Source organism: Chiloscyllium plagiosum, unplaced genomic scaffold (genome assembly GCF_037043375.1).
Source record: "Chiloscyllium plagiosum isolate Xiang-an unplaced genomic scaffold, Cpla_swu_hap1 HiC_scaffold_36, whole genome shotgun sequence".
NCBI lineage: Eukaryota > Metazoa > Chordata > Chondrichthyes > Orectolobiformes > Hemiscylliidae > Chiloscyllium > Chiloscyllium plagiosum.
Genome location: NW_028270174.1, coordinates 14,477,097 through 14,500,864, shown reverse-complemented (window position 1 = coordinate 14,500,864; position 23,768 = coordinate 14,477,097). Strand labels below are relative to the sequence as shown.

General features: G+C 39.2%; 1 protein-coding gene across 7 annotated transcripts in view; it reads right to left on the bottom strand.

Moving 5' to 3' along the window:
* Nucleotides 1-23,768, bottom strand: part of wrn (WRN RecQ like helicase) — a 104,507-nt gene that overhangs the window by 62,328 nt on the left and 18,411 nt on the right. For 6 of the 7 annotated variants that reach the window (XR_015753311.1, XR_015753315.1, XR_015753316.1 and 3 more), the window contains exons 6-14: nt 20,521-20,670; nt 18,275-18,347; nt 16,542-16,653; nt 13,330-13,774; nt 10,872-10,949; nt 5,559-5,703; nt 5,194-5,269; nt 2,541-2,608; nt 1,054-1,162 (exon numbers count right to left, since the gene is read on the bottom strand). Coding sequence is in view for 1 of the 7 variants with exons in the window: in XM_087979980.1 (XP_087836106.1) it covers nt 1,054-1,162; nt 2,541-2,608; nt 5,194-5,269; nt 5,559-5,703; nt 10,872-10,949; nt 13,330-13,774; nt 16,542-16,653; nt 18,275-18,347; nt 20,521-20,670 (1,256 nt within the window). In the remaining 6 variants the exon portion in view is untranslated. The remainder of the gene's footprint in view (nt 1-1,053; nt 1,163-2,540; nt 2,609-5,193; nt 5,270-5,558; nt 5,704-10,871; nt 10,950-13,329; nt 13,775-16,541; nt 16,654-18,274; nt 18,348-20,520; nt 20,671-23,768) is intronic. The other variant, XR_015753314.1, reaches the window with a different exon arrangement.

Below are 23,768 nucleotides of genomic sequence, written 5' to 3'. Positions count from 1 at the left end.
GACAAAGACTTAAGGATATGAAATTATTTCCAGAGTTACTGATTGAGACAGCAACTCTGCCAACTGGTGAGATGAAACCGAATCCCTGGTTAAAAGATAAAGAGGTAAAGGGACTATGGGAACAGGATAGATAAATGTGTTCAGTCCTAAATACATTGCAGTCTATAAACACAGACAGTGAATGAAGCCAATTTTCATGCTGCAGATGATCATTATGTCTTTGTGCATAAGCTTCTGGAACACAGCTTAAACAAGAATCACTTCTCTCAGAAGTCAGAGTATACCACTGAACCAAATAACTATTGATGTATGTGCTTGTATGATATATGTATGTGTTTATATCATGTATGAATGATTTGGAACAAATTCTAGAAATAAACGTAAAGAAGCACTCAACTTCCTGAATTACCAATCATGCTCTGCAATATCAAGAGCTGAGCCAGAGTATCATTACACAAATCACTGGTTAGGCCACATCAGGAGTACTAAATTCTGTTTTTGTCCCCTCAAATGATGTAGTGATTTTGGAAGGGCTTCAAGAAAGCTAAGAGGATGAGAGGAATTTTCCAGAGATTTTTTTACTCTCTTCACTGACGCTGGACTTCCTTTACACTGGAATTCTTCTTCTGGGAGGTGACATTGAAAAGCTTTGGAAGCATCTTGCCAAGATGCACTAACCATCAGGAGTGTGGAGCATGCTTGATAGGTTGACCAATGTTGGCCTGTTCAAGCTTTTTATACTTTGCAATGTGCTTTGTTTGAGGTCCAATCTGTTACTGGATCAGATGTAGCAGCACCACAGAGGTTGCAGCAACATGGATTTAGGAGGAAGGAGAAGCTGGCCAAAGTTCCTAACAACTGCAGTCTTGTTGGGAATACGTAACTGAAGGCAGCATCAAACTTGGCTGCAGTCATATGTAGCCAAGTAACCAAATTAATTTTCACTGAATAGGACACTGGTATTTATAGCATTTCTCAAACAAGGCATCCTTAGGCAGAGGTGAAAGGAGTAAGATAGACAGAAATGAGGGAAATACTTAAATAAAAACTTACTTCAGTTGCAGTACTTGGTCCTCCATCAAAGAGATAAGAGGCGAAATTACTACTGTAATCCCTCCTGTGTAAATGGCTGGGAACTGGTAGCATAAACTCTTACCATAACCTGTCCAGTTAAAGAAAAAAGCAATATATCAAACTTCAGCATGAAAGATAAAGTGAAAGCGATCTGTACTGTACAGAGACAGACATTGTGATGAGTTTTCCTTTCCCTTTAATTGTTAATTATGGTGGGATAGTACTCCACAATAAGGAGGATCTGTCCGGCATATTTCCCAATTCCTATATTCATGAACAGCGAATGTGAGGAACTACCTGGGGTCATTCAGCTGATGGGGAGGAGGAGGAGGAGAGTGAGTGTGCATGCGCGAGCGAGAGGAGAGATGGGGTAAAATTACAAATGAACTAAGTTCTACACTTGCCCAATATCCACACATATTCACTTTCTAGCACCAATAACTAACAAACAGTGGCAATCTGAAAGGAAAGTTCCACTGTTTACAGTAGAATCATTGAGGCTACGTGCAGAATTATCACGACAAGCTCTGCTGAAAACACAACTTTGAGCTAAAATATTGTTGTGAGTTGTGCTATTTTATGCCAAAATTTAAATATGTAAATCAACATTCAAGATTTTAGTATTAGATGTCAAGTAAGGAGGAAATAATTTGAAAAAGTTCTAATTCTGCTCTTAACTGTCATAGCTCCCAGTCATCAGATAGCATCTTTGAATGATTTTGCTCCCCTCTCACTACAAGATGTCATCTGGCAAACCTTTCCTGATGTCAGGCAAAGCTACTGACTGTGATATATAACTTCAATTTTTCTACTAAGATATTCAAAACTTGCATATTGTATTTAAACAGTCCCTAAGTACACAGCAGCTCAGAAGCTGAGTGTTGTGCAACATGTGATTCACCATTTGACACCAGTAAGCCTCTCCATCACTTATAAGTAAGCTGAGTGATTAAATACAATCCACTTCTCTGGATGGATGCAGCTATGGTAACAGAAGAGTTTGGTACTTCCAGGAGCAAGCAGTCAGCTTAACTGACACCCATTCGCAGGCTTAAGGATCCACTCCTTCCATCGATGGCATGTCATTTTTGCATTCAGCAAAAATCTGTGGGATTCACTGCACAGGCTCCACCTGTGGCACCTGTGCTAAGATTCATGACCTTCACAGTCTGGAAAAACAATGGAAGCAGATACACGGAAGCACCACGACCACCTGGTTCATCTGTTTGTAACATAACATCTTAAATCAATGAGCCTTAATGATGGCCAAGTCAAAATTTTGAAACGCTCTGCCCATGAACAATTTGGAAGCCACTTCACTACATAGACAATCGGAATTTCAGTAGGTCTATCATCTCCCCAGGGGGAGAAAATGGATAGATAATAAATACTGGCATTACCAGTGGTTCTCATATACGGAAAAAAGTGTTCTATGTGCTACACATCAACATCGTTCCAAAACTCACCAGTTGCCATAACGACAAGATTATCTCTTCTCTCCTGAAGTACTGAATAGATAACCTTCCATTGTACCCTGTCATTTAAACATAGAAGACAAATCAATTGCCATTACAAAATGTCATTCAGAAGCTTTGGGTTGATCCACTAATAAATGTCACCTTTTCAAATACTACAACAAGTTACATACATCAGATTTCTTTAATATACAATACACTTTACAAAGGTACGGTCAAAACAGAATGAATGAATGTTAAGCCAAAGGAGGAAATATTAGAAAGACCAAACGCTCATGCAAAGTAATGAATTTTAAGAGAAGTCTTAAAGGAGAGGAAAAAAGTGAAGAGGCAGAGGGATCTAGGGAAGCAATATCAGTGACTAAATCCTAAGCAGATTGAAGTACACTAGCATTGGAAAGCAAACAATTTTGGGGAGAGGGGCAGGGGATGTATAAGAGGGAAGGATAGATTGACAGCAAGCCAACATCAGAGAAACAGACAGCTTGTGAAAGTTTAAAGCTAAAAGTGATTAAAACATAGAGGAGGGACACAGCCATGTTTTAAACCCAAGGATGAAAATGTTAACTTTTAGGAGTTTAGAAACAGGAACCAATATAGGTCAGCAAGGACAAGTTTTATGGGTGAACAATAAAGTGACAAAGCAGCAGAGATATTTTGTGACCTGAAATGTAGTTACAGTGGAGAAGCCGGCCTGGAGAGGATTGAAATAGCAGGAGATTTCAGCAGGTGATCTTTGTGAAAACAGAGGTGATGCTACTGAAGTAAATGAAGACAAACTTTTGTTATGGCGAAGGTAGTAGAAACAGAATAATTGACAGCAGTATGCAGCTTTTGGTAGGAGTTGAAAGCAATGGCTTCAGTCTTCCCAAAGTTTAACTGAAGGTAAGTGGTTCGCTCAGGACTAGATTTCAGACAACAGAATAGCACTGGGAAAATCAAAGGGTGGAGGTGAAGAGGTACAACTAAGCACAGTAAGCATACATCAACACCGTTAGTTACCATGGACCAGAAACTTAACCGGACTGACGATATAAATGCTGCGGTACAAGAACAAATAAGAGTTTAGGAATTCCATACAGAGTAACTCATTTTCCAACTCCCAAAACCATTCTGTCAACTATTTATAAGGCACAAGATAGGAGTGTATGGGAATACTTTCCAATTGCCTGAATGGGAGTAGCTCCAACACTCAAGAAGCTTGACTGGCACCCCATGTACCACAGGTGAAGAGTGGCAGCAGTATCATCCATGAGATGCATTGCAGCAACTCACTACGACTCCTTTGATAGCACATTCCAAATTCACAAGCTCCACAATCTAGAAGGACAAGAGCAGTAGGTGCACGGAAACCGCCACCTGCAGATTTCCTTCTAAGCCACATATGACGCTGACTTGGAACTATATCAGCCCTTCACTGTCACTAGATCAATATCCTGTAGTATTTTCCCCCCGTACCTACCCACCCTGAACTGCAGATGTTCACCATCATTTTCTCAAAGATAATTAGGAATGGTTAATAAATATTGGCCGAGCCAGCAAAATCCACATCCCACAAACAGAAAAATAAATGTACAAACTGTTCCTCCAAATAATGCAGTGAAGGAATAACATGAAGATGAGGAAGGCAAGGTTTGACAGATCCTTGATGGACTCTAGAAATAACATTTCGGACAGAAAATTAAGTTATTACTCAAGATTTTCTGACTTATCTGACCATAGTCAGAAGCAAGAGTTGGAACAATCCCTGTAAGCTGAAAAATGGAGTAATGCCACTGAATGAGATTGATATGGTCAAATGCAGAGAAGCGGAGAAAGCAGAGGAAGGATAAGTCACCAAATAAGACTGATTGACTGCAGCAAAGACTGTTTCAAGTCCTATGACAGGATGAAAAGCTAAATGCAACAATTATGAAAGCATCACTGATAGGCTTCTAAAGAGGTTCTGAAAGGAATGAGTGAGTCAGAACGAATCTGGAACGAGTTAGCATATTGTGCAGATCCTCGCAGCTGGATAAGAAAAGTTTTGACTTGAATCATCTCTTTGAACACTGTATCAATTGTACCACAACAACAAGCAAAAACGTGAGTGGGGACCACACACTCAAAGGTTTGAAGGTCAGTTTGGAGATTGGATGCAAGGACAGAATGGTCTCGGGTGATATCTTTGATAAGTATGATGGTGACAGATTTAAAATGGACAAGAGGAGTGTCTGGGGCAAGAGTACTATTTAAAACACCAGCTGACAGAAGCACCAAGGAAGAAAGTAGTGCAGTCAGTGGGCATGGGATCATGGGAGAGAAGGCAGGATTCGTGCTTAAAATGAGCTTAGGATAGCAAAAGAGGCAGAAGAGAAAATGGAAAATGCATCAGTTTGGAATGAAGGCAATGGGAAGGGAAATAGAAAAGACAGCTGAATGGATGTTATCACTCCTAATCTTAATGACAACCAAGTCCATAATCTTTTATTTGTAGCGACAATGGAGAATTGAAAGAGAAAGAGCTGTCAAAGCATCATGATCAAAAGCTACTAGGTGACGTTGATAGAGAAGAAAAAATGAAAGACGAAAATATGTATTTTTTTTGGTTTCTACTATTAATTCATACTAAGTGCCACAAATACTTTATGAAAATAAAACATACGGTTTAAAATTAGAATGTCCAAAATAAGTCTTCAGGCACTTGATCTGTTTTGCATTTGGCTCAGGTATTGAAGCATCTAGATCGAAAACAAAGAAAGAGATAGATTTAAGAGCAACGGACCCTGAAACATTTTGATTACCAGTAGAGTGTAAATTTATTATAAAAATGCATATAATGGAAATAATTTAACCAGATTAATTCAATGATGAGCAGAAAAATGGGTACAGAAATGTAAAGTAAATTCACCATGCAAAACTGACAGGAGCATATTACATGTTTGACATTTTTAAAACAAAAACATAGCATTAGAAATTATGCAAATTCAACCAACGCTTGCTTCCAAACATCTTTCAAAGCCAATTTACCCCATTTGTCCTCCTCTTCCTTAATGCTTTCATCTTCTTCATCCTCCACCCCACAAAATTCTTCAGTTCCATCAACTTCATCAGGTAAATTCTTGAGAGATGCTTCAGTCTCCAATTCAGAACTGCTATCCAAATTCTGCAATGCCTGAAAGAGCAGGCCAGAGGGATAATAAACAAAAAGAAAAGCAAAGTTCATTAATTTAAAGGCCGCTTTTTACATAATGACATGTATAGGTTGATATTCTCATTTCAAACATTACTATCAAAATAGGCTAACTGCTATTGGACAGCAGTTGCTGAACAATCGGAGTGTTCGATAATCAGCCGAGCTCAAAATAAGGTTCATTGCTAGAGGCAGCATACATTCATACATAACGACTCGTTCTCCGACAACAATGTTCAAGACTTGTCCTTTCTGAATTAGCCAAGGAACTTGCACAATGCTTCAGCTACAATCAATCAGCACCCTATTCTCCAAAAGATTGAAATTTGGCATCTTCATAATTTTCCAAATGAATGCAAGATGAAAAGCTTTTGTAAAATCTCTTTTCAGCAATAAATTAATATAGCCCATTTCTACTTTGATCATTTCAAATATTTACAGTTTTTTTTTTAAAATGGGGTGTCTGATCCGTTAGATTATATTGAAGGTCATGGAGTAGGAGGCAAGTAATAAGAATCAAGGCATTCATGAAGCCCTGATCTATTTTTATGCATTTTGGATTATGGACAGAAACGGTAAAAAGTCCATTTTAAAAGCCCTGAATCGTGAAAGAGACTGTTGCAACTTTTACAAAAAAGCTACCAGCCCTAATTGTAAGGGATTTTTGTTCAACCAGCTGGGGAAGATTAGTTGCAGACAATTATCAATAGTCTACTAAATAGGATTTGGCCAGTAACTCATAGCTGACTGGTCTGTACAGTGGTGACCAGCTGTTGATGACTAAGGGCTCTTTCTTGCAGCCAGGTCGCTAAACAGCTTGTGGGTGTGAATACCATAGCGAGAAGCCTTCAGACCTCCAGAGGGGGAGATGACGTCCTTTTTTCTGCTGTAGAAAAATACATGAAAGCATGAAGCCAATTTACTTTTTCTCAGTAGTTGCTGTAAGCTGTGGCTTTTAACCAATAAAAAATTACTCCTATGCCTCCTGCAAGGAAGTGAAAACATGCTGGAAAGAGCAAGGTTAATGAATACCAAATCCTGACAAGTAAAAGGATCATCTCAACAAGCCCTGAAGACAGAGGCTATTGAACTACTTTCTCAGTTTTCTCTCCACCCACAACATCAATGTGTTTTATTTACATTTGTCTGTGTATGTGTAGAAGGAGTTTATAAGGGATTAGAGTTTTAATTAGTAGAGTTAAATATCAATAATCCTTACTCATTCACCTATAGTCAGAATCTATTTAGTTTTAATAAATAGCAATCTTTGTTAAAACTGATCCATCCGTATTATTAACCTGGGTCTAAAAATAAGAAAATTAGGACTTGTCTTTACTTTAATAAAAGCTTTAACATTTGAGATGCCTTCGGAAATAAGATAGCCTGATTTCCAGCACACTTTCTCAATGTGGGTTGACACATTCAAATTAAGGCTCATCTAAAACCATTTTACGTTTATTTGCATTATGAGTTTTTAAGGTTCATATGTGCAAATTTACTTTTGAAAGACACCAAGGTAAGAATAATACTTGGATTTACAAAAGAACCACAGATTATGCAAGATCCAAGACTTTAGAAAGAGCACAAATGTTTCACAGAATTATTGCTTTCAAGGAGAGTTACCATTGCTTTTCAGATGAACAAGACAACTGCTAGCCTGATATTAAGGAATCATTTACACAGGACAAAAGAATTCCTAATTTTCTTCATCTGCACTCTTCTCCATCTCTGTCCGTTTTTACACTATTGCTATCACAACTTTAATCTATCTTAATAAATGACCCTCAAAATTGTTACCCTATAGTTTGTGCATCACTCTATAATTTTCTTGCAGATTTGCTCTGCAATATTTTTTCCCCACTCGTTGATGGCCTCAGAAAACACGCAATAGTGTAATGGCACCTCTATTGTTTCTTAGTTCTGGCCTAACAGATTATACACCTTTAAGCATTCCTGGATATCCTCTCCCTCTAGTATTGCAATATACCCCTTACTCAATATTATCACTCTTCCAGTTTATTTTATTCCTTATCTTTCCTGAACACCTGTGCAAGGATATTTAGTACTCAGCCCAGCCCTTTGGTAAGCGAGCTCTCCATTAACACCATGGTGTCAGACTCCCATGAAAATTTTGTGTCTGCACCTCATGAACCTCATCTACCCTGATCTGTGCTTCACATGCACAATAAATTTGAATTGGATTTCATTGTATTTCCCCTTCATCTAAGCCCATCCAATACTTAAATATCTCAGTCTCTTATGCTATCTGTCTCTCCAAATCCTTTAGACATTTTGTCTATCCTTGCAAATGCAACATCCGGAGTCCCATTCCATCCAAATTAGTATAAACTTTCTTTGACAGTATTGGCAACTGCTCCAGGAAAACAATGGTTCTTGCCTGGTTGAGATACATCTGATTAGTACAGGTTCTGCCTCCAACAAAGATATGCTGTAGCATGTATACAATAGGCTGAATCACCACAAACCCCAGGAACCCCATCCAGGAGAAAGATATAAATAGAAAGCAGGAGACAACAGCTTCGCTTCACTTGGAGGTTGCCACTGATGATGTTACCTAGCCAGGTAATGAAATGTCTGGATATCAAACCTACAGCTCAGCGAGCAAACCTACACCCTAAACCTCAACCTGAGCTACAAACCTTCACAAACCTTGCAAAAAGGCTATCCTTCTGTACTATAGGTTTATATAGTTCTTTTACAAACTGAGCTTTCTCCATCTTGCCCAGGTTGATGGGTAGTGAAACTAAAATCCTGAAAGTCTTTTCCCTGGGGTGGGGGAGTTCAGAACTGGAGGGCATTGGTTTAGGGTGAGAGGGAAAAGATATAAAAGGGACCTAAAGGACAACTTTTTCACACAGGGTGGTGCATGTACGGAATGAGCTGCTAGAGGAAGTGGTAGAGGCTGGTACAACTGCAACATTTAAAAGGCGTCTGGATGGGTATATGAAAGGAAGGGTTTGGAGGGATATGGGCCGGGGGCTGGCAGGTGGGACTAGATTGGGTTAGGATATCTGGTCAGTATAGACAAGTTGGACCGAAGGGGCTATTTCCGTGCTGTACATCTTTATGACTCAATGGCACCTTGTATACTTTGCTGGCGCTCAGCTGGGAAATTTGGAACAGAACTGTCTAATGTGCAAGAGGACATCAGTTAGTATCCTTCCTTCTAGAGTAATTGGCAATGTTGTCTTCCTGTGGTCAGGGGGCAGCACGCTTATTCAAAGTTTTCACATTCTGGTGGGATTCCCTCATTATATCCAACAGCACGGCACATGGGAAAATTTGACTACCAGTCCAGCTGGAATACCACTGCAAGAACACCCTAAGGAAAAATCACTTCCGCACTGCAGTTCAGTTTCTATGTATAACTTTTATTGGGGTGCCATCTAGTGGAGATCTGTAAATGAGCTGCAAGGAATTCAGTTCTGAATCGTGATGCTTTTACTCAAAACACCAATTCTTCCCGTGCACAGAAAATACTGAGTGCTCTTCAATTATAGCTTTTAATTAGTATGTTACACAACCATTGATCTATTATAGCTGTTCAGCAGTTAGGTAGCCAAATATTTTACAACACTTTTGATGCTGAAAACCTAGAAGAAACATTAAAGCTGTCCCAGGTTTGTGGAGTTGATTAAATATGACAGTCAGAACAGCATCTTAAGTTTATTTGTTTTCTCTGAGGCCATACCAGCCAAGCAGCATGTATTGCTGTGAACTGTTATGATCCCAGTTGATGGTAAGACCGGACAACTCCGATGCACAAGTGAAAGCTGGTTTGATAGATCATGAGTTTAATATTTGCAGCTGATTACTTCGGTGCCTCGTCACTGAATACACTCACACTGGGCTGACAGTGTTCTTTAAAAAAAAACACAATACACAAAATAGAATGGTATACACACACACACACACACACACACACACAAACAAACGACAGTTTAGAAAGATCTTAATGTAACGGAAAACAAAGTTTCAATATTTTTCCCAGCAATATCCATTACAGACACCAATTCCATTGAGCATTATTCCTACCTAAACTATATACTTTCTTATTTAATTGATCTTTTCCAAATCAGATGGCCAAAACCACTTTTCAGTTCAGGCAACTCGAAAGTTTCTGCGCACATTCTCACAGCTTGGAGACTGCACAAACAAAACGCTCACAGTCTGGAGATTTCTACATTGCCAACTGACTACCATCCTGCTACATTGAAACTATTCTTTTGAACTGAAACCCAATGTTACCAGATGCCCCAGTCTGTTTTCTCAGTATTTCATAAACATTAAACACAGGTATCCTGCTCAGCACTGAAGTTATATTGAAAATAATGCCTTCAGTTCACTGACCTAATAACTTGCTGACCTCAAAAAAACAAGTAAATCTCCCAAAACTGAAACCACGCATCTATTTTTACTTCTACTTTAAAATACAATTGATAATAAAGTATTATAAACCTTTATCACAGAACAGTATACAAATTATACAGTTCAAAAATTGAACAAGCTTAAGAAGGAGCACAATTAGTTTTGTGCTTTTCACATTCTCTAGACAGTTCTTTTGAATAGGGAAATAACAAGAGGCTGTACGTGAAGGATGCTTTAAGAAAGTTAAAATGGTTGGCTTCATTCACAAACATTCACTCCCTCCGCAAATGATACCAAAATCCCAAACTCCATTCCTAACAGCACTGTGGGTGCACCTACACGACATATACAGCACCAGTTTACAACAACAGCTTCTGAAGGGCAATTCAGGGCAGGCAAAAAAAAATGGTAGCTTCATCAGCAACTGCACAGCCCATGGATGATTTTGTAAAAATAAAACAACGGAATAAAGCATAAGATACACAGTAAATGATCTACTTTTACTGAGTTAAAAAGCTGAAAATATATGTCTATACCTTCACTGATGGCCTAGTATTTGACAGGCTTGGTAGTTGGTGCACCCACAGTGCAGTTAAGAAGGGAGTTCCAGGATCATGGTCCAGCACCATTTCACCAACTTCACCAAAATCATATCAAAACAGAGACTGCATTTGCTCTGATGGTCAAGACATGTGTTGCTGTTCCTGCCTTCGTTCTACATTTCAACACAGCCTGACACAATCTGCTAATTTTGATCTTACCTCAAGCATTTCATTCTCCAACTCCTCATCACTTTCAATCACATAAGAGAGATCAGCTTCTTCAGCAGCATTAGGTGACTGCAGAATTAAAAATGTGAAATTAAAATAGAATGAAAAAAGTTATCTTACACCTTCAACATCTACACCTGCATAGCCACATTGGCATTGACCAGCTACATAAAGGCCACGACTGTGAGAACAGGGCTGAAGTTCACACTATTCTGCAACAAGCGGCCTGTATGCAAAGCATTTTTATCAGTCAAGGCCCAAATCAGATATGGGGTGAAATGCTCACAAAACAGTCACACTGCACCAAAGATATTTGACAGCACTCAGGACAAGACAGCTTTCTTGACTTAGACAGAATACAACACAGAAATAAGTCATGCCCATATCCAAACAATTCTGTGAACCTACATCATCTAACTCCATAAACCTATATGACGCTCTTTTATCTAGCTTTCCTTTACATGCATTTATGCTATTAGCCTCACACACTCCCTAGGGTATCCAGTTCCACATTCTAACCATGCTCAGGATAAAGAGATTTCTTCTTGATTCCTTATTCAATTATTTGGGGTTACCTTTATGCCCCTTAATTCTGTCTTTCCCAGAAGTGAAAATATCTTTTCTATGTTTATCCTATCATTTCCATAATTTCAAAAGACCTTATTACTTCTCCCTCAATCTTCTCCTTTCCAGATGAAACCGCCCCAAACTTTTCTGATAGCTATAACTTCGAAGTTGAGGTACAATTTTTGTAAATCTTTTTTGCAGCTTCTCCAGTGCCCTTACATCCCTTCTATAAAATAGAGAGACCAGAACAACAACCAAGATTTTCTACAGAGACCAAACATTTGGGTACCCCTACCACTTCCAGTATGGTGGCTGCAGCATGTACAGTCTTGGAAAGCAGCAGGTCTCTCAGGTCACCTGTCTCTGCCACTGAGAATGACAAGAGAAACACTATTGCGGAAGCATAATAACCTCCAAGTCATGAAAAAAATCCAACTTGGCCATATAATCGGTATTGCCATATTATCATTTGGTCAAAATCTTCATAATTTCTTTATAAACACCATTATGGGCACACTGACAGTAAGTGGGAATAAATACAGTCTTGACAACATCTCCATATCTAAAGCACAAATAAAACCACTCCTAAAGTATCTGCTGTGTAAAAATAATTCCAGACGTGGAAAGTGAAAAACAAATTTCCTTCAGCAAATTTCTAGATAATGCAGCATGAATCCCAGGTGAAATCTGGGAAATTGATGAGGGGTTTTTCTCATATCCTGAGTTGGTATAAACTATTTAAATACATGGCTCAGTTGCTATACATGCAGTAGCAATTGTTAGGAAGCCATAATTGGCGATTCTTTCTTAAATGCATTTTCCTTGAAAAGCAAGCGTAATCTTTAATACTGACTCAGAACAAGTCTCACCATAAATCCAAATGAAAAACAGGATATTGTAAATAAAGCAAAAACACTGTTGGAATCAACAGTAATTCACTATATCCCTATGGAGATGAAAGACAAGTTAATGTTTTGATTTGGGTTTTCCATAAATGCATTAAAGTAAAACTGATATAGTCCCACAGGAACATACAGCTGCTGTCTCATTAGAGAGAGACTGGTGGTGGTTTAACCTGAGGGTTACCTTGCCTTACACAAGGAACAAGGTTAAGGTGGTAAGTAACCTCAGCAGGTTTAAGGGCTGAACCCAGGCTGTTGGCATCACGCTGCATCAAAAACCAGCCATCCAACAGGTCTCAAAATCTCCACAATTACAGTTAACTGGTCACCTACTTACACAGTTAGGCAAAAATGAGACTGCAGATGCTGGAGGTTAGAGTCGAGAGTGTGGTGCTAGAAAAGCATAGTGGGTCAGGCAGCATCTGAGGAGGAGAAGTGACGTTTCGGGCAAAAGTCCTTCATCAGGAATTGGGTCCATCAGAATGAAGGGCTTTTGCCCGAAACATCGATTCTCCTGCTCCTTGGATGCTGCCTGGCCAGCTCTGTTTTTCCAGCACCACATTCTCAGCCTACTTATAGCTGACTGCCTAGTGATGTAGAGTGACGCAAGTCAAGAAGCCTGAGCTTGCATTTCTTCCCCATAAAATGCACAAGTTACATTCTACAAGTATACTTATTTGACTGGGCTAACATGTTCAATTATAAATCAGGTATCTCCAAAGATTATATTGCTGAAAATTACACATTTTGTCAAAATATTTTTGTCTTACATTGATCAGAACATTTCGCAAGAATACCAACAACTATACTGCATGAGAGTATAAATGTTGGTTTTCCCCTTGAATTGGTAGTCTTACAAAATGTCCTGATGAGTGCACGGTGAAGAGCTTTGACAATTTTTTTTCTCAGCAACATGCAAATTCTGTTGCAGCAATCATTTATTTATATTCTTGAAAATATATTGAAGCATGATATTTTACCTTGATTGGCAAAGAGGAAATAGTATTTTCCACTGCATCTTCTGCTTCTGCCTGCTGCTCCAACATTTGAAGCTCATATTCAGTTATGGCTAAAGACATCAGGTAATCCTCACGTTTATTCTGGTTGCATTCTTTAGAAACACGACTCTCATTCGGATCATTCCCATGGGATTCTGAGCATGGTTCACAAACTTGCTTGCCAATCTGGAGATCTAATGGTGATTCAGTCAAACGATCTTCATGCTTCACTTCTTGGTAGCTCCCACTTGTATTCTGATTACTTTCTAAATCATTTTCAAAATGGACTTTTTCAGCTCGATTGTTTGTACATATTTCAGATTTTATTTCTTTCTCCTCTTCTGCACCACTCCCTGGTGTTGATTCAAGTAAAATGGTCCGTAAAGCAGAAACATTTTCAGAGATCATGTTGAAGATATCTGCAGCTCTGGTTAAAGAAATATAAGTGTCAAATGTATGGCAGACTAAAGTAAAAAGTAGATGCAAAGAATATTTGTTACCTACATCATTTCTACACCTGCATCATTGACTGAATGACATAGGAAAAATGCCCTGTTCCTTCCAAAGGACTGTGGATAATTTTCACTGAAATGGATAGTCCTCAGTCCATTGATGTATCTGTTATAACATTTGTCACAAGTCACATTCTAGGACTGGAGGACAAAAATCAAAGCTGAAATTCAAATTCAGTACTGAAGTGCCATGTTTCAGATGAGACATTAAATGGAAGCCTCTTCTGACTTCACAGGTGGACATAAAAGATCCTACACAGTAATTTGAAGAGGGATAGGGGTCAATATTTGCCCCTTAATCAACATTACAGAAATAGATCATCTGGCAATGATCCCATTGCTGTTTATGGGACCTCTGTGTGCCTAATTGGATGCCTGCTCTTACATTACAGTTGTGACTATCCTTCAAAAGCTCTCCATTGGCTGTGTAGTGCTTCAGTCTCTAGATTAGAGTGGTGCTGAAAAAGCACAGCAGGTCATCCCATCCGAGGAGCAGGAAAATCGACGTTTCGGGCAGCTCTATTCCTGATGAAGGGCTTTTGCTCGAAACGTCGATTTTCCTGCTCCTCGGATGCTGCCTGCCTGCTGTGTTTTTCCAACACCACTCGAATCTAGACTCTGGTTTCCAGCATCTGCAGTCCTCACTTTTGTCCTGTGTAATGCTTCAGAATACTCAGGTCCTAAAACTCACCATGTGAATTCAAGTTGTTCTTTTGTTTCCACAGAATTTACAAATAGATAACTCAGTAAATGGAGTAACTGCAGAGATGAATGGTACAGCTTCTAGAAATCTGTGGTTTTAAGTGGAAGAATAGTGAGGTTCAACTGGGATATTGAAAATTTCGATTGAGTCATGTGTACAGTAGTGGAGAGATGTAGCATCGGTGGAGGGGTAATGCAAGAGCCTTTTGGGGGAAGGTTTGATTTTCACACGTGGGACATGGGCATCACTGGCTGAGCCATTAATTACCCATCCGAAGTTCCCCTTGAGAAGGAAATTTTTGTTGCAAACGTTTCGTCCCCTGTCTAGGTGACATCCTCAGTGCTTGGGAGCCTCCTGTGAAGCGCTTCTGTGGTGTTTCCTCCGGCATTTATAGTGGCCTGTCCCTGCCGCTTCCAGTTGTCAGTTTCAGCTGTCCGCTGTAGTGGCCGGTATATTGGGTCCAGGTCGATGTGTTTGTTTGATGGAGTTTGTGGATGAGTGCCATGGTTCTAGGAATTCCCTGGCTGTTCTTTGTTTGGCTTGCCCTATAATGTTGCTTGTCGCGTGCGTGTGTGGCTACTAAGGATAGCTGGTCGTGGCGTTTCGTGGCTAGTTGATGTTCATGGATGCGGATCGTTAGCATCAAAGAACAGCCAGGGAATTCCTAGAAGCGCTTCACAGGAGGCTCCCAAGCACTGAGGATGTCACTTAGACAGGGGACGAAACGTTTGCAACAAAAATTTCCAGCTCGGCGAACAGAACCACAACAACGAGCACCCGAGCTACAAATCTTCACCCAAACTTTGTTCCCCTTGAGAAGGTGGTGGAGAGCTGCCTTCTTGAGCCACTGCAGCCCATGTGCTGTAGGCAAACCAACAATGCCATTAGGGAGGTTGTGGAAAATTGGGTTTTCCTATTGTGTTAGTCTTTGGTGGAGGTGCTGATGGGGATTTGGTGCACACTGTTTTGGAGACAATCATGGACCATGCATCCACGTCATTGAGCCTTGAAGTTGATCCCAAGGCTGTTTGACCAGTCTCCACTCCACAAATATTATTGCTGCTTCAGATAAGGAAGAATGAGAGACCCCAATCATAATACGATGCAAAATTCTGGTGCATGAGAGGTGTAATAAAGGCCAGAGGAAAATCACCTGAGCCACTAGTCAATAGGCCATGTAATTCTCAACCTTGGCTTTAATTAACTTTTAAGAACAACCATCAGATCATTGAAAGACAACAGATGCTAAAATCATGAGGGGCAGGGATAGGATAAACAGACAAGGTTTTTTCCCCTGGGGTGGGGGAGTCTAGAACTAGACGGCAAAAGGTTCAGGGTGAGAGGGGAAAGCTAAAAAAGTGACAAAAGGGGCAATTTTTTCTTGCAGACAATGATGCGTGTATGGAATGAGCTGCCAGAGGAAGTGGAGGAGACTAGTACAATTATGGCATTTAAAAGTGTCTATGGTAGCCTGACGTGGAGGAGCCGGTGTTGGACTGGGGTGGACAAAGTTAAAAAGCACACAATACCCAGGTTGTAGTCCAACAGGTTTATTTGGAAGCACTACCTTTTGGAGTGCTGCTCCTTCAGCAGGTGGTTGTGGAGTCCACAATGAAGGAGCAACGCTCTGAAAGCTAGTGCTTCCAAATAAACCTGTTGGACTATAACCTGGTGTTGTGTGATTTTTAACTTTGTCCATATTTAAAAGGCATCTGGATGGGTAGATGAATAGGAAGGATTTAGAGGGATATGGGCCAAATGCTGGTAAATGGGACTAGATTAGATTAGGATATCTAGTCAGCATGGACAAGTTGGACTGAAGGGTCTATTTCCATGCTGTACACCTGTATTACTCTATGAGAAGCTGATAAATCTAATGTACTGATCAAGCAGGGATTTGACTTTGTTTAGATGCAAAAAGAAAAGTCACTATGATTCAGAGATTATCATATGCATCTCATTAACTGCTCATTACTAACCTCTGTACACCACTAGCATACGAAACAGGAACAATTTCAGCTAGTTTCTGCATTTCACAGGCAAGAGAGATCAGGTTAGATCTTAAATAAATGGAAGGGTGCAATTTCTGATCTGAAACACAGAAAATTTTAAAAAATCATTAGTTGGAAGATATCACACCCATATGTGAAGTTCAATTTTTGCCTATCAACATTAGGCATAATTATCTAAATCTTTATTCTTGGGGAAAGAAGTGGGAACTTCAAAGCAGCAGAACTTAACTCCTGATAATTCAAATAATACTGTGAGACAGAGTGCCAATTCCAGGTGCTGCAATGTCTGCAGAGTTTAGTATATGATCTGAACTTAATTGCTGTTGATTTAGGAATGCCTACACTAAACAGAGGGTGGTCTTGCTACTGGGCAAACAACCACTATGATGCTCTGTTAGTCCATAAAAAAAAAACTTTCATTTTGGATGGAGGAACATAGTTACTACTACAGAACTTAAAGTCAATTAGCAGGTAGCATGCGTAAACAAACTGCCAAATCAACTTAATGCACATGCATTAAGGGTTCAAGTTACACGTGATATTTTCAATTTTCTTCTAACCCATTTCCAATTGTCCCTTGCAGTAAACACTATCCTGGCCTATCCAAATAGCTGTCCAAAACTAACTATTAAAAGATGTTGTCGACATTCACCATTTTCTATTTCTCTAAGCGAAATTCAAGACCCCCATTCAGAGATTCCCCATGAGAATTCTGCAGTGGATAGCACTGCTGTAAACCCAAGTCCCAGCTACACTTCAAGATTAATAGGTTATACGTGCACACCAAGGAAATGATCAACATAAACAGCACCATTGGGTGAGTGGTGGGAGAATTGTCACATGGGCAGCAAAGGAAAGGAAGTCCAGGTAGCTTTCCACTGAAAGATATAACTATGCTGCTCTCTCACATTGTCAACCAGAGAAGCAGCAACATCCAGAGAACGGGAACAGGTTGCCAGGATTTTTAAATGAACTGTAGCACAAAACATAATTACAGATCCATTCAGTGAATATTCTTCATATTTGATTACAGCAACACTTGTTCTTAAATAATTTTTTGTTCTGAAGAACGATTCTGAACTAGAAACATTCACTCTGTTTTCTCTCCACAGATGTAATCAAACCAGAGTTTCTCCAACACTTTCTTTATTTGTTTCATAAATAATTTAAAATGAGTTGGCATGTAGCGGTTTGGTGGCACAAAGTGTCAATCCACAAGGTTGATTTGGAATGGAGCAGGTGATCACATAACCTACCAATCTAGTACAGTGACATAATAAATACCGGAGAGGTATTTATTACAATGACCAAAGACAATTACTAATGTTGCAGATTTTAACCACAACCAAATGAACAGAGTTTTTTTTTTACAAAGCTTGATGTAAATTAAAAACATTAGAGCTTTTGTTTAATTTAAATTCAAAATGTTATTTTTTGACAAAGATAATAACAATCTAACATATTCAAAAGGCAAGATAAGAATAGAGAACCATGCTCTTCAAATCCCACTTGAGTGTGCAACTGCAGCTGCTAGCAATGATAGTTCGCAAGAGAGCCAAAATACACAGTGGGAATAAAAACAGTGCCAGCTCAGAGAAATTCCTTCCCAATGTTATAATGAAATTCAGCAAGCTTAAAGTGATTCCCGTTACCAAGTTACACATCATTTGGGGAACTTATCCAACCTAAGCACAACGTACCATCATTACTAATAATCAGTTTTCCTCTGTTCACATCCAAAGTGTTCAATTTTTCATAAATTAGAAAACCAGCCTGGAGAAAGAAAACATAAACAAGTACTATCTTAAGTCAATTACAAAATACTGTCACAGCAGCCTTTCTGATAATAAATGCAGTACTAAATTACTTTCCTGACAAAATGATGTGCTGTTTGAGCAACATAGCAAAAAAAAAATCACAACACATCACTGGGAACGATGAACACAAGCCCTAATGCCGATATATTATGCAACAAGAATTTTACTTTAGAGAAACATACAATGCAATTAATCCCTGGCACATACTCATTACAGGGCTGCGAAATGTTCTCTGAAGTATCAATTTGATTGAAACTTCTGAATTTCCAAATTATATCTGAACAATTGAACTGCAAAATGAGTCCACAATATCACAGCCAAGTTGGCACTTATTTAATTGGGGACCAACCTTCCAGTGTGTAACTCTGAAGCCAGCTGTTTGAAGGGATGAGAGAGCAGTCAATTAGAGTCAGAGGCGTACAGTACGGAAACAAGACCTTCGGTCCAATTCTTCCATGCTGACCAGATATCCTAAATTTAGCGAGCCCCATTTGCCAGCACTTGGTCCATGTTCCTCTAAACCCTTCCTATTCATGTACCAATCCAGATGTCTTTTAAATGTTGTAATTGTACCAGCCTCCACCATTTCCTCTGGCAGCTCATTCCATACATGTACCAACTTCTGCGTAAAAAAGTTGCCCCTTAGTTCCTTTTTAAATCTTTCCCCTCTCACCCTAAACCTATGCCCTATAGTTCTGGACTCCCCCACCACAGGGAAAAGACTTTGTCTATTTATTCTATCCATGCCCCTCATGATTTTATAAATCGCTATAAGGTCACCTCTCAGCCTCTGACTCTCCAGAGAAAACAGCCCCAGCCTATTCAGCCTCTCCCTATAGCTCAAACCCTCCAACCCTGGCAACATCCTTGTAAATCTTTTCTGAACCCTTTCAAGTTTCACAACATACTTCCGATAGGAAGGAGACCAGAATTGCACGCAATATTCCAAAAGTGGCCTAACCAATGCCCTGTACAGCTGCAACATAACCTTCCAACTCCAATACTCAATGCTCTGACCAATAAAAGGAAAGCACACCAAATGCCGCCTTCACTATTCTATCTACCTGTGATTCGACTTTCAAGGAGCTATGAACCTGCAGTTCAAGGTCGCTTTGTTCAGCAACACTCCCCAGGTCCCTCCCTTAAGTGTATATGTCCTGGCCTGATTTGTCTTTCCAAAATGCAGCACCTTACATTTATCTTAATTAAACTCGATCTGCCACTCCTCAATCCATTGGCCCATCTGATCAAGATCGTGTTATAATTTGAGGTAACCTTCTTTACTATCCTCTACATCTCCAATTTTGGTGTCATCTGCAAACTTACTAACTATACCACTGACGTTCACATCCAAATCATTTATATAAATGACAAAAAGCAGTGGTTCTCTGCTCGCAGTTCTCAACTTTCTTTCCCTCGTTCTGGTGATGATCATGGCTTATGATCTGGCCCACAGCTGCCATTGAAATCTCAACACATGAACAATTCTGGCCGCAACTACACTGCTTTTAAAAATAAAAACAACCTTTGCTTCCCTCCAATTATTTTCCAATGTTCTACAACACTGGTCCTGACAAACAGACTACTCAGATAAACCAATCAATATCAACAGGTCAATTCATATGTTGTCAAGATGCACAGGAACACCAGTTGGCTAATTCTGACTCCAATCTCAACACAAGGAAGAGCTCAACTTCTCTACAATGCTTCCCCATCAAAGCAGAGATCAAGAGAACGGCAACTGAGGGCAAAATGAAAATTCTAAAAAGACCCCAAAAAGTTGTTGAGGCTGGTAATCAACTGAAAACAAGACAGATAGAATTTTCTTAGGTAATGGCATTCAGTGTTATCGAACCTAGGTGGAATTATGGTACAGGTCATCCACGATTTTACTGATAAGCTACAGGAATTGAATGCCTCAGTTCTGTTACAGTAGCACAGCATCTGCATTAAGCTTTACTATACCTCAATGCTTTTAATTTTCATAAACACATACAAGACATAAATTAACAACCAATTATTGGTACAAGTTAAAGAGTTACAAAGCACTTCGTCTGAAGAATATTTGAACTTAAAAACTGGATAAACAGTATTACAGAGTGTGGGTATTTATAACTGAACATACATACATAGGCATCAGTAGCTGCATATCGCTGTTGCTCATCACTTAGTGGAAACATATCCCAGTCACTGCAACGGACAGATGCATCCTTCCAGAGCTGTTTCCCACAGAGGTGCTGCACCAATCCATTCAGACTCCACCTCTCTGCACATTTCAGCTGTGTTGTACCACAGCAGAACAAGTTTCAGAACCAGAACAAATCTTTCCAGAGATTTTATAACATAACATTAATTCAAGTTGGCCTTAAGAAAGATGATATGAACCCACTTTAATAATATGGCACAAGCTTCCAGAAGGAAAGTTAGCAATTGGCCTTCAAAACAAAACCCAGATTTTTATATAACAGGTCATTTTGCTATAAAGCACACTTCATTAATGTAAATTCACTTTAACGCAACTGATGAATTGGAAAGCTTTTTCTACAGAGTGAACCTTTAAAACATGCATTGGCTGTAACTTAGTTACATCAGCAACATTTTAAGAGCTGTTTCTAAGGCTCAGTTTTACTATAATGTGGGGTTTCACAAGAACACAACCATCACATTATAGAAGAACTACCTGTAAGAACAAAAGAAGTGCAAGTCAGGTAGCATTTTTACATAACGTTACCAGAAAAAAAAAACATTTTGTCAAAGTTTTTTATCCTGCACACAAGACAAAAAGCTTCAGCAAAATGTATGGTTTTTCAGCAATACTCCAGCTCTGTATGACCAAACGATTACTTTTATACGATAGGGGCGATCGACATAACCCGAGTTGAATTAAAAACTGACATCGAAAGGAAATGGAGATACTGAATTTTATTCTGGAGCTATTAGATTACAACAACTTTTTGGTATTAAAAATTCAATTACGAATTTCAGGAAGAAGGAATTTTAAAAGCCTTTAAAGCAGCAGTCGCTTGATGCTTGTTGCAGATAGACTCAAGGAAAAGAGGAGATTCTCAATACTAAACATGAAGTATTATAACAAACTATTAGAGAGAAATGTTATAGGCCTAGATGATCACAAAGATCCACAACAATTCAATGTTGTTCATTAACTAGCTTTAGAGACTTAAGTGTGTAAGTCTTGTGTTTTATAAAGAGCAGGTTTAATGGGAATAATTTAGTAACATTTTTATTCTCACCGCGTCAAAACATTCAAGCAAATTTGTTTGACTTGCTCACCCCCTGATAAAGCCTTGCTGACTATCCCTGACTAATCCTTGCCTCTCCAAATGGAGATTAATTGTGTACCTCGGACTTTTTTTCAATAGTCTCCCTACCACAGATGTTACTCATTGGCCTGGAGTTCTCTGGCTTTTCCCCACCTGCCTTCTTAAATACCACATTATCTGCCTTCCAGTCCTGTGAGACCCATTCTGTGGCAAGAGAGGATTTGAAAAGGGCCTCTGCAATCTCTGCCCATGTCTTTCACTGCATTTTGTGATACATCTCATCTGGGCCTGCAGATTTATCCACTTTCAAGCCCACTAAAAATGGTAAAATAATCATCTCTCCCAATGGCTACATCTACACTGTCCTTCTCTGTAATGAATATAGATGTAAAGAAGTATTTTGAAAACCTCAGTCACATCTTCTGACTCCACACACATATTGCTTCGTCCTTAATGGGGCCTACTCTCTGTGGTCATTCTCCTGTCCCAATATACTTATTAAACCCCTTTAGACATCCCTTAAATGTTACGTGCCTGTGTTATTCTTAGGCCCCACTTTGTGCTCCTAATTCTTTCTTTCTTTAAGCAATCCCCCATAACTTTCTATTCTCCTCGAGGGAATCTACTCTTTTGAGCATTTAGTATTTACCATAACTTCCTCTGTTTTTAAAGCTGATTATAACATTTCCATTCCTTGATATCCAGAAATTTCTGGGGTTGTTGGTTCCACCCTGCACAGAAATAGGTCAGCCCTGCACTCTTGTTATTCCTCTTTAGAAAAAGTCTCCTACTGCTCTGATGTGGATTTTTCAGCAATAGCTACTTCCAATTCACTTTGGCCAGATCCTATTTTATCTTATACAATCAGCCATCCCCAATTCAGAATCTTTGACTCATCTTGTTACAACACGGGGTAAACCCCTCGGCTAATTTAGACCTGACACACAGAGAAGCTCACCTCTTAAATTTCAAGAGGCAAAGAACTATACCAAAGGTCACTATTTAAAGTAAATATTAACAATTCTAGTCTTTAAGTCCAAAAGAGAACATTAAACAACTATTTACAACTCCTTTCTCTTATACCTATCTTTTACCTCCCACTCTACAATACTGGTCCGATAAAAAAACAGATTAAGATTTACAAAAAAAAATTCAAAATTTCAAAAACAGCCAGCTGTCGAATCTTCTCTTTGTACCTTCCTCTGCAGAATTTCCTCTGTCATCTTTTCTTCAATATTCTGCTTCACAGGTCTTTCATACGAACAGGTACCTTTCAGACAGCTATTCAGCTAGCATCTATACTTGTTGGTTTTCTTGGCAGTTCTCCCCCTAACTGTTCAAAATGTCCAGTTTTCTACTCCGAAACATCGGATCATTTAATTGGTTTGATGTCATTCCGAACAGTAAAATTTGATTGGATCTTGGTATCTGGGCCACAGTTTAAACTGATTAGCCGAATTTGAATTTATTTTTGTTCCATGGCAACACATCACCAGCTATATGTTTCAACCAAATGTTACATGTTCACCTTGCTCAGGACACTGTGCTTTCAGTAAATCCTTGCTAGCTTCCTCTTTCTCAAAGGTACAGTACACATGTACACCTTCATAACATTGTATTCACCTTAAATCTTACTGAATTCTGTTCACTAGCATTGAAATGCTCCCTGGCTGCTACATCTATCAGTTGATGCCTTTGTTCCATAAATTAGATCCAGCATCAACCCTCCTTTTTAGATCTTTATACTTGCTAATTTAAGAAGCTCTCATTGACATAGTTTAAGAATTCCTCCCCCTCTAAGCCATTGTCTCAGTTAATAAAGAAGTTGAAATCCACTGCTATCAGTACCCTATTACTTTTCTGAGATTTGCTGTCATATCTGTCTTTCTAGTTCTCCCTATATTTAGAGGTCTACAGTACACCCCCAAAATGACTGCTCTCTTTTTATGATCAAGTTCTGGATGTAGATTTGCTCGCTGAGTTGGAAGGTTCATTTTCAGATGTTTCATCACCACATTAGGTATCATCAGTGAGCCTCCAGATGAAACACTGATGACATGACCAGCGTTCTATTTATGTGTTTTGGTTTCCTTGGG